Genomic DNA, 12,727 nt, shown 5'->3' on the forward strand with positions numbered 1-12,727 from the left:
TGCTGTCAAAAACATTACTTTTATTACTTTAGCTTTGTAACAAATCCCACATTTTTTTCTCCATAAATTAATTTTCTGTTCTTTTTGGGTAGTGAATCTGGACTTGAAAAGCTGGTGAATGGTGAAAAGCTGAAAAATTCAGATACTCACAGAATTCTTGTTAGATTTACATTTCTTTTTTAAGGATGTCCCTACATCTCGGTCTCTGAATGTCATCCAAGTCCTTGCGGGATCTGGTTTTTCAGGACTAGGAGATTCAGGAAGCTAAACAATAAAGAAAAAAAGAAAGGAAACTTAAATATGTGTCTGTAAAAAATATACTTTCAATATATATGTTGAATAATCGTATAATATAGAGCTTAAACAAGTGCACAAACAGTACATCTAGTATTATTTATCAAGAAGATCCAGATGGCCATAAGCCTTTTCAATGACATTGTGAGACAGAGCAATACAGGCAGTTCCTGGGTTAGTTACAACCTGTAGGTTTGTCCTTAAGTTGAATGTAAGTCGAAATAAGTATATTTTGTAAGTGTAACTCCGGACAAAAATTTACACCTCCACATAGACAGCAATGGTGACTCGGAGACAGCACCATACCACTGTGTATACAGAGAAAAAATGGAGCATGCTCTATCTTTCCTGGTGTCTATGGCTGTAAGGTGCAATTACCTATGGAGAGGGGAGGGGTGAGCAGCGATTATCCCTCCGCCTCTCCAGCGCCGACGTGTGCTTGCCCAGGCTAAGGCCTGGCAAGTACACGTTAATGTGAATTTACCCTAAATGTGAATACACTTTTTTCTTTTGCAGAATTCTCTTGTATTCATAGAATCATGTTATATAAGGTTGAAAAAAGACATTGACCCATCAAGTCTGCCATTTAATCCAACTGTGCTAATCCATAGTAATGCAAAGAGTGTGTTTTCCATCTCACCAGCCTCCCAGGTTGATCCACCTCCAGTACAGTCCCCATCGATGTTAGGGCAAAGTAGCACAATAAATAAATTTCCAGGTCCAGCTGGTGGGTCAATTAAAACTCTTCTTTATTGGTGCATATAAAACACATTCAGGTTGCAGTAAAATCCAAAAACGTCAACGCGTTTCAGGCAGGTAAACTGCTCTTAATCATGATTAAGAGCAGTTTACCACCTTGAAACGCGTTGAAGTTTTTGGATTTTACTGGAACCTGGATGTCTTTTACATGCGCCAATAAAGAAGAGTTTTAATTGACCCACCAGCTGGACCTGGAAATTTATTCAAGAAGGCAAAATACCCTACAGGGCCGATGTTAATTAGCCCATAGTTGGGAAAAATTCGTTCCACACCCCATATATGATTCATTTTATCAACATCAACAATATATTTTGTTCCCAAAACGTATGACATTTTTGTATCAGCCAGTTAAATTCCAAAGTATCCCTGGCTAAAATACGTGAAAAGGACAAACGTTGGACTAGTAAAGTTTATAACCATTTAGAAGTATATGTCAGAAAGTGCTCCTGAGATACATTACAAGCAGACACCTACTAACACATTTAATGGGTGATTTTAATTCTTACAAAAATATTACCAGTGTTTCACTAGTTCATTTGAAGACTTGGTTAAAAATTCCAGGGGCTAAGGCTATATGTATCTCTAGGACCCAACTGGCTCCTTTTGGCACATGTCGTGTGGTATTCATCTCTTTGATTTTGTAGACTATGCTATTCAATACATGGACATCCTGAACGATGTATAAGTATTTTTAGATAACTTTGTTACTACACAAAGGCATACACCAGATCCTTCTATTAGGGGTATAAAAGAGGCAATACTCCCTATGTGTACCCCAGACGGATGGCTCCCGTATAAAGCAATGCGCATGGAAGGGCAACAGAAATATTATTCATTTTAGTTCCAATTTTCTGCTTCATGGTTGAAATCAATTGACTCCGATTCCAGTTGACTTCAGCACAGCAAACAACACGAGCCTGCCTGCCGTGCCTTTTGTGCATCCTGTAACACTTTCAACCCGCCAAAGTGGTAAAAGGAAGGCTTACGACTGAGAACAAATGAAGTGTCCATGGCACCTACTGAGAACTACTGGACTCCGTAAATGTGTTAATGAAAACATCCACATAGGGAAAATCTAAAAGGAAAGGTATGTCAGGGATGTATTAAATACATTCATAAAAAAAAAGCCTTGAAAAGTAAAATATCAGCCCAAGTACTTGTCTGTTCCAAATTCTCTCCATGATATAGAAAAAAATCTATTTGTAAATCTGGTAGGGGAACAATTATTGTTAAAATCAAACATTTGACATATTTTTCTACAGTAGCCAAAACACACCAAGAACAATACTTGTGAAGTCTATTTGTCTATCATGCTCATAGAATTCTTGCTGGATCTCTTTTACTTTCTTTTGATATCTGTGACCTGTTTGGTTTGTCCTGATTTTACCCTGAATGTTGCTGTATACCTGTAATACCTGCCCTATTCTTTGCTCTCTTGCCACATTCACCATGTGTCAGTGATCACCAGCACTGGGACTACTCCAAATGGAAGTGGCTTGGTGGTCCCATAATGGGGTAGAAGGGTAAAAACCAGGAGATCACTTGGACAATACTGAGACCGTGTAGTGGCTGGATTTCACAGACTGAACACTGTAAAGGGGATGGGACAGGGCAGATTAAAGGTCATTTAGCCAACAGGGCAAAATCCTCAAAAATATCTGCGCCTCCTTACAGTTATTTTGAAAACTGCAACAGAACCAAATAATACACACCTCAGCTGCTACATATTCCAATAATACACACCTCAGCCGCAATAGAACCTTTTTACACACACCTCATCTGCTGCAGAACATCCCAATACACAACTTAGCTGCCATAGTACCTTAGCTATCACAGAACCTCATAATATACACCTCAGCTGTCACAGAATCTCACTAAGGGATCAGCGGACCCCGTGGTTTCATTTCGGGTTCGGACGCACAACCAGGACATATTGCAGGATTGGAGGCTAAACAACCACTATGGCAAATTGACACCCTTGCTACTAGCCATAACCATGATTGGTCAGTTGGGTGGCTGCTGCATCGCACAAGTTCTGACCTCTTAATAAATTCCATATGATTCCACCACTAAGGAGGAAATCCCTCAGTTACTTGAAAATGGCTCAGTGAGGCCAATCACAGTGTCCAATAACCCATTAGTATATTCAACATAGAATTTCAGGCCTATTGAGCTAGAAAAAAAATCATTTTTTTTATAGTAAGGGGAAATATAAAAGTATTTTTTTCCAATTCCGAAAGACTTTATAAAATATCTCTATACTGTGTTTATAGAAAGCTATGCTGAGGATAGGCAACAATATCAGGTGATCAATAACAGGAATAGGGGTGTAGATCCTATAACAACATGTCCTGGCACTACACATAAGGGTACATGCAGATGGTCCTGGGTCAACACAGGGCCACTCCTCACCCTTCCTCCAACAATAGGCAGACAAACGGCACAGTGCAGTTACACATCGGGGGGGGGGGGGTGCAGCCAAATCACATCCGCAATTCCGGCTGTCTGAATGTACCCTTAACCTGCCCCTTTCAACTGAATGGTTTAGTGAGCTGTTGGCCCTTGATAAGCCATGACAACATGTACTGTGCTGTCACTGATACGAATAGCCAATCCATAGGCCAAACAATGAATATTGAAATCCTTCAAAATACTCTTTAGGATTCCCTAGGATAAAGTCGAATTCTTATGCTTGACATACGGTCTTTAGTTTTTAAAGTCTGTTTATTATGGTAAAGTGCAAAGTTTAAAGGACAGTACCATGGAAAATCCAGTATGTATCTACAACAGTCATTAAAACTTATGGTGGCTTCACACTGGACCTACTTTTGGGGATGGGACATTAAGCACCATATTGATATATGATGCACAGAGTTCCAGAAGTAGTTTAGGTCTGAGAAGCTTCCCTAATGGCAACTTTATCTTGACCAAACTGGGACCCTGGAAAGCAGTGTTTTAAGGCAACAGTGCCTGCAATTTGCCATCCAAACTCTGTATGGAAGTGTATCCATTTCCATTCACTCATATCTTCTCTTTCGCAGTGAACACACTCATAAAGCACGACTGGTCATAAGAGCTATTTTCAACCATTTGTCACCTGTTTTCATATAAACCGAAGCTGGAGACACATCAAGCTGCCGGGAAACCATGCCGCACATACCACCCTAATTAGACAAGCATCTCTAATGCCCCTAGAAACCAGGCAGCCAACTCTTTTGTTATTGAACATCTACATTTCCTGAAAATTCCACCCATTAAGGGCACAGTTTCTAGCATGACAGATGTTTTGCCCATGGGTGCCTAAAATACTATTCACACCCTAACAATTTGGCATTGGAATCGAAAATAAACAGTCAATAGAGACAATGACATCATATGAGGGTACATCCCTAGGTGCAGTATAACATAGAAGACATCTCATAAGGTCGATACACTTTCTTACGAAAAAAATCATATAAAGTAATCTAAAGACATCAGCCTTCAGTAACGTGAGCCGAATTTCATGCATCAGAAAGGCATCGGCTGGAAGAATGTTATTGCCTGGCTAACAACAGGTTAAATACATCAGTGTCAGCTGCTTTATGCAGAAGTGTGCTTTCCCCATTAGTGAAATGAGGGTGTGGTATGTGCCAGCCACACTTCAAACAGGATGTAATAAAACACTGCAATGAGAATAATAGCCATTGGGCACGACCACGGTGCTTGTAAAAATGTCAATTTTATTTCTAATAATAAAAAAGGAGCAATGATTTCTTCTGGTGAGGCAAGACAAGATGGGGAGGCCAAGTTATGTCTTGTGCAATTTGGTAATAAATAATAGGAGCACCTTGCAGGCTCTCAACATGTATCTACTACATGTTAAAGAAAATCTACCATTTGATTTGATGCATTATGAGACAAACATAACTTGAGAATTCTGTAGCTACACTGATGCAGAGACATATCTTGTCTTGAGTTGAGTGGTTTTGCTGAAAAAACTATTATAAAATTCAGGACCATGGGAGAGCTGGATCCACATTACACACATTGCACACTGAGATTTCTGAACAGCCAAGACAGGACTAATCAACCTGAGCTGGATCACTCATACACAGCAGCTGGTGGTTGATGCAGTGATTGATTACTTCTGCCTCTCAGCGATACACCATGATTATATCATCTTCTGAGCAGGGCATAACTAATGTGAAAGGAAAAGCTCTGAGCCCAGACACAGAAGCAACAGAGCTTCATTATCATAATTTTATAATTGTTTTTTTCAGCAAAACCACTCAGCTCAGGGATTAAACAAGATATGTTCCTGCATCAGTGTAGCTACAGCCTTCTCAAGGTATGTTTGTTTGGTTCATGCAATTTAATTTCCTTTAAATCCTTTGGAAGAAAAGTTTCAGTAGAATATTAATTAATTTCATTAATGTTGAGACACGGTCAATAATTTAAAATGTTCATAGAAATTAAATTACCAATGGAAGATATTCTATTAATATTGGTCAAATCCAGGGACAATGGGGCACATTTACTTACCCGGTCCTGTTGCGATCCCTGAGGTGTGTTGTCCGACGAGGATGGCGTCCGGCGCAATTCACTAAGATCTTGCGCCCGATATCCTGTATGTGACGCTTCCCCACTGAGGTCCGCCGGAGTTCACCTTCTTCCCGGTGTATGTGAGTGCATGTCTTGGAACACAATTTCAATTTTAAATCCCGCGCTTAGTCCGAATCAGATGGGTTGTCCAACGGCCACGACCCCCGATTTGTGTCGCATGAAAGTTGGCGTGATTGCGCCAAAATCCGATCGCGTGCGCCAAAAACTCGGAAATAGACGGGAAACCCCATGGAAATGCGGTGTGTGGACCCTTAGTAAATGTGCTCCAATGTGTTGTATATGGTAGTTCCCCTAAAATAAGGCTCTGTTCACACCAAAAATGCAGTATTCAAAACTGTATTCAATACAGTTGGATGTATCTGATGTAATTATTCCACTTATCTGGCTATTTTCTTCCTGTTGTTTAGGTGGAATTTCTCTTGGTCTCCCAAAATATAAGATTACAGTTCATGAAGAGTAGAGTATGGGGTCTGGGGATGGGTATAAAAACAACATACATGGCAGGCCGTGCTGCTGAAATAAAGCACTGGAGGATGGTGATTATTGGGTGTTTATTAATTCAATATCTCTAAATTTATAGCCCTAAATTTAAAAAACCCTGGCCCCAGACACACCTATTACCAAAGGAACCACAGTTAAATGAAGGAAACAGGACCTCCTTCTCCCTCTGTGCAGTGTATAGATGACAAGTCTTCACCCACCAGCTCTGACGCATCTAAGAACAAGTCATGTACACACAGGACCAAATCTTCAAAAGTCAATACAATGGACTTGGTACCCCTGCTGAACAGCTGTATGATGGAAAATGCATACATACCATTCTTTGTACTATATGCCCCTTATCCCTCTCCCTAGCATAGTATATATATCAATCTTAATGGCCCCTTTTATTTATAATCCCCCTCCCACTAATAATGCTTAGCTTCCTGTGCTCCTACCCCCCTTCACATTGGGGCCCCCTCCTACTCCTCATATTGTGTCCCCCCTCTCCTTACATTGTAGCCTCTTTCCATCTAACAACATATCTTCTCTCCTCCTCACCCTCACATTGTGGCCAAAAATCCTGAAATTTATTTTTTACTTTTTTTTTATTTTTACTTTTGCATCTTACAGATTAGTTTTGGTTTGGGTTAGTCATCAGCCAATCCACTGCATCTACTTGCTGCATGTCCGCCTTGTGCGACCCCACATGTGCATATTATTAATGCAATACCTAGCACATGGGTATTGCTTTATTTCTTGTATCTGTAATACTTTTAGATGTGGTCTTAAATTAAATATGAAAAGTAACTAAGATAAAATGTGAAAAAGACATAGAAAAGCCACAAAGTTTAACTGCCTATAATTTACCTCATTGGTTCAGCTCCAGGCCTGAAGTATTGATTTCATCTTTAGATATATAGCATGTCAGCCTGACAAAAAAAAAATCCTCTTAGCTGGTTTTTATGGTAGACAAACAGTAATTCACTTTCCACCCAAGTACTGTTGTGAAGTCTGAATGGCTTCTGGAAGGAGCCCCATTGCACAGTGATTATTTAATTACTATGGCATGCAGAAGCCGGCCCAGCTCTTGCTGGCCGGGATCTTCTTTGTTTTGGCAGCTTAAAGTTGAGGCACTGAGGCACGGCTGCCAATTCAGGTGCTGCCAGGCTCTGTCCTACTGGACATGTAGCTAAATACACAGCGGCTCAGGAGAGGTGGCATAGTGAGTGCACCCCGGCCACTGCAGCTGATTCATAAATCTTCCAGAGCCTGGCTGGTGACAGTGACATCTACTGGCTCTGGACAATATGATTATATACAGAAGAAGAACAAAAATGTAGCTGCATTAGATCTTGTCTGATTCGCTTTGGAAGAATCTTCTAAAATATTGGTATCATTCAGCTGAGAGATTAGGGAACAAGGATGGGAGAGGGAAAAAGAAAAAATTGTAATAAAATAATGAAATTATGGAAGTCTTTTTAATGAAAAATCTGTGTTATATACCAATTTCCTGGAGAACTGAAGCAACACCGGATCAGATCAAATAAATTCAGACCTGAATCAGATTTTTTTTTAAATTCTTTGCAGCTTCTAAAAAACGAGTCTTTGATGATTTGCTCATCTCTAATATCTAAATAATCCTTTTTATATCTAATATTTTTACAGGCAGTCCCCGGGTTCCATAAAAGATAGGGTCCGGAGGTTTGTTCTTAAGTTGAATTTGTATGTAAGTTGAAACTGTATATTTTATAATTGAAGTTCTAGACAATTTTTTTTCTTTTGTCCCAGTGACAATTGGAGTTTCAAAATTTTTGCTGTAATTGGACCAAGAATTATCAATCATTACAGCCACCTTGCAGGTGATCATTGCAGTCTGGGACAATAGTAAAGCATCCAGAGAGCTTCATCAGAGGTCACAGTGGGCAGAGGGGTCCGTCTGTAACTATGGGTTGTCTATAAGTCGGGTGTCCTTAAGTAGGTGACCGCCTGTATTATCTACCAGGCCATTGTATTTCTATCTCTGCAGACTGCATTATTCTTGTCAATATACATCAGAATGGCAACAAAAAACAGCAGGTGTCATGCTGTAACACTAATGTGAAGTATAAGCTTTTTCTAGTCCCTGCAGAAGAGGACTACTGCGGGGGAACGAGAAAAGTGAGAATATGACTTGAATATTTTGTTTTCACATAGTTTGGTCTTGGGCCATGACCCGGTGGTTGGGGACCTCTAATTCAAAGAATCCAATGCACCTGTAATGGAGTAGAACAAGAGAATAACTTAACAGTAATGTAAATCTAGCCTTAAACTATCTGGTCTGTTTAGTTTATATAAAAGCAATGTAACATGCATAAACCAGCAACAAGTCAACAGACACAATCCTATGTATTTGTGTGAAAAGTTGTGCAAAACACCCAAGGAACTCATTTTACATCTGACAACTTTGAGATCGAAAAATAGACTACTAAGTAGTCAATACACAAGTAGTCAATACAACACACACAACCATGCGTAGGCCACCTAATAATGAGATAAACTTTATATAAAATATCTAACTGGATCTATTTCTTTTAGCAAATTAAATTTGAACTTCAACACAAGATTCTACACTTCAACACAAGACTCAGAGGACTTGTTGACAATAATCATGTTAAACCTTCTGATTTAAAACATATCTCAAATACTGAATTTGTTCCATAGACTGATGTTGTATTGGGCCAAAAATTACTTCTAGTAAAAGGTCATAACGGGCTCTCCTGCCAATCTTGATATTGAGCAAAAACTCTTTCCAACATGTTGGAAAAATCTCCTTCAAATCTAATTTTTTTCCCTTCCTGTTGGATTTTGACCCTTGCTTGAAGTATCTATTAGGATGGAAATGTGTTCCCAACTAATCCAGATCCCTATATACTTTGGTTATCTTACTTCACCTGCTATAAAGCCAATGGAACCCTCTCCAACCTATCTTTTGTAGAATCTATACTTATATAATATGACTAATACATGTCAAAAATATTTGTACTAAAAGTACAGTCAACTTTATTGATATGTGAGGCCTTGGTCAGCTTTATTACTGAACTGTGTGACAATAAGATATTATGAGCACTTTTTTGAAGCATATCCACCATCCACCATGGGGCAAAATTTAATTTTCTGTTTGGAGGTAAGTATGGGTATTAATTTTCTGGGTAGCATTCTCTCAATGACATACAAGCTATAAGTCAGCTGACACTGCTTATGATGGCACACTTTTGGTAGACATTCTGTAAAGGAAATTCACTGGAATAGCATGTGGAGGACATTATGGAGACATTGGCTGTATTTAACAGGGTCATGATCCCACATCACATTATTAGGCTTCTTGTAAGCATTCACAAAATAGAGAAAAGTATTTTCACTATGACCGGAGCTCCAAGGATTCTTCTTCTCCCTCTTATTTTGTCTTAAAACTTCGATGAACAGCACCAATCTTCAATTTCTCCTGCTGAAAGTATGTCACCATTCAGACTAGCACCATCGCACTCTCATTCTCCTATTTTAATTGTATTGTAACTGGAAGACAATATGCAGGCAGATGGTGTGGTACGTTCCAACAAGGTTAAAATTTATTCCAATTCATCATACTCACAAAAATCCATTAAAAATGCGCATATCACAAATTCACATAACGGGACGCTAGCTTTCTATCCGCCTGACCCAGGGTTTCGCCGGCAAGGCTTCTTCCGGGGCGTTGCTGTAAGCATTGTTTTCCGTTTCCCACCCTGGAAGTCATATTTGCATATTTCCCAGAATCCCCTTGTGGAGTTTCAATAGTCTCCAGACGCCCATAAGGTGACCTTAATTGACAAACTCTCCATAAGTAGAACTCTTACTTCCTGAACTTTAACACTCATACAATACTGCATATAAATAGTATATTGCAGGCAGTCATCAAAGAGTATATTCCATAGGTAACCCAACTCGATAAGTTTGGCCACAAGCAATCATATGACCAGCCCCAACACTCCTTTACAAAAGGAATGGATTTATGATATTTAAGACATTGAACAGCTAGACACATCATTGAACATAGGTATATATTACAGATGTAGAACATAGTCAAGCATCTCATCCTGTTTTCAACCTAGTCTCCTAATGTAAAAGCCAGTAAAGCTATTTTTATCCTAACAACCAGGGAATAATAAGTCTCGTTTTACTAGTGCCGTCTGTTATACTAACCAAATTTCTGTTTGTACTGCAGCCAAGCTACAAATATCATCTCACACCAGGGAATTGAGGATTTGTAGCAGAGCTCTGTGACTTCTACAAATCTCCTATCAGCAGATCAACCTCTGAAATTAGTTGTTTGATTGTGTAATACAAGAGTATCGAAAGTCTCACTGTACTTTGAAATTGACACTTGAAGTCCAATCTGAGCTTCTTGTGGCCCTTTCATGCATGAAAGGAAATGCACTCAGGTAATTCCAGCCCTGTGCTGAAATATTCCTTTGATTCCTTACATCACTGCAGATACGGCACGTGCTGTTAAAGTAAAATTGCCTTAGTTTGGTAATATTGCACTCAAGTTAACAAGCATAAAGGAGGTTTATACATGTTTTCACACAAGTCATTCAGACCTGTCAAGAAAGTGATGGTGGGTTACATGACGCATGGGACCGCCTCAGTTGTCAAGAATGAGTGTCTCATATTCTCTGCTCTTGGGTAAAGTGCCATCACACATGTTTATAATGGACGAAAATCTCTTAGGTTTCCATTCGTATTCAATGAAATTGACATTGACATATTTTTATACACCAATCAGCCAAAACCTAATATTCTGTAATCTCCACTGGAGCCACCAAAACTGCTCTGAGACATCAAAGCATGGATGCCTATATAGTTTTAAGCATGAGGGATGGATGCAGGTCACCGTACCACACCTCTCAGATTCTCTGCACTGGCTTCTTTTTTAACAACCAGTCCAAAGCGACCCAAATCCCAGCACTGTATGGGGGACCTCTGGTTTTTAAGGCCTATGACAATTGCATGGAATACCTTATGGACAAAATCACTGTGGTGTACAATTGTAAATGGGAAGTCAGTATGTAAAGGCAAAACCGTGTGAAATTGCCTTTGGATCAGGACTGTTTCCAACACAAGAAAAGAATTTTAAGACCATCCTGAGAAAGACCAAAAGGAAAAATGGAGAGAAAAAGATAAGGGTAGAAACAAAAAAAGAAATTGGGATCTCCCTACTACTAATATATCTTTTAAGAGGCTAAGGCAAAATGAAGTATTCTCAAACTCCACCATGACACAAATGTTCAAGGAATTATTTAATGGTGATTGCTAGTATTTACTACTTCAGACATAGCTCCTAAGTAACACATTTTAACTAAAGTCCAAGAATATCCATATGTTACATTAATCTTTTGACTAATATTAGCGGTATCTTCAATATATTCACAAACATGAAGATACCTCCAAGTCACTTTCCTAAGAAACTGAAAGGGCTTCCTCATCCGTAACCAATTATTGAGCTCTTGTCTTGGAGTGATGTAAGACTCTCGCTTGGTTACCTCAATGGTTTCCAATCCATTGTAGCCCCCTGTCTATCATCCGCTGCCACGCCACATCCCTGGGGTTCAGATCAAAGCCCTTCCTACCCTGTGGTCACTTAACACGTCAAACACACAAGGTTCTGTCTTCATTGTTGTAATTGCTGAAATTCACACATCACTCACAAGAGTATTACGAGTTGATGAAGATCTTATTTTCTTAACACGCTTCACAATCACTTCTCTCACTTGCTACTCTTTCATCCTACAACTTCTTAATCCCACTTATTGTTTTGTCCACACTCCTTCCTGGGAATCCTTTTAGTGGACAATACCCACTGGCTTACTGTCAGCAGATCAGCTTTTTTATAATTTATGAACCAGAATAATCTCCTATGACACCTGTCCAGAAAATAAAAATATACATTATTCGTGCAAAATTCACCTACCCCACCCCCCACCCCCCAACAATCTTTCTGGGTAAACAATGGCTCCAATTTGCTTTTCTTCTCCAAAAATTCTTTTAAGGAATAATATTTATACAATGCATTAGCCCAACACTCATGCTTGTTATGGTTTTTATTCTCAATCTCGAGCTCAGGATCACTACGCATATAATTTACCAATAGGAGTAAATACTATCAAGTTAATTTAAATATTTTGTCTGACATGCCTTGTCTCCGAGGCTTGGTGTATACAGACACTTTATGTGTGCCAGTGGATCGCAGAGTTCTAGAGTGTTCCAAATCATGGAAAGCACAACTTGTACTCACATCATAATGGGGATCGTTGATCTTGGTGCCTGCTTAAGGGTTTAAATAATTTAGAAGACAATATTCACACACCCAATCAGGGAATATTGTGTTAAAAGAGAGTCCTTCTTCTGAGATCCTTATCTCTTTGCATGGACAAGGTGTTTTATTATAGAATGGCAGCCGTCTGGGGCAGAGTCCTCCTTCTACTTGTGCCAGATAAGTCTTGGGTCTTTTTACTTATTATTTCTCCATATTATGTATATGAACCCCTTTCTGAATATACAGCACCATGGAAAT

At 39.3% G+C, this 12,727-nt stretch overlaps 1 protein-coding gene across 1 annotated transcript in view; it reads right to left on the minus strand.

Moving 5' to 3' along the window:
• Positions 1 to 12,727, minus strand: part of C1QTNF12 (C1q and TNF related 12) — a 36,292-nt gene that overhangs the window by 14,401 nt on the left and 9,164 nt on the right. The window contains exon 2 of the mRNA XM_072156007.1: positions 151 to 264. Within this exon, the coding sequence (XP_072012108.1) occupies positions 151 to 264 (114 nt within the window). The remainder of the gene's footprint in view (positions 1 to 150; positions 265 to 12,727) is intronic.

Source organism: Engystomops pustulosus, chromosome 6 (assembly GCF_040894005.1).
Source record: "Engystomops pustulosus chromosome 6, aEngPut4.maternal, whole genome shotgun sequence".
Lineage (NCBI taxonomy): Eukaryota > Metazoa > Chordata > Amphibia > Anura > Leptodactylidae > Engystomops > Engystomops pustulosus.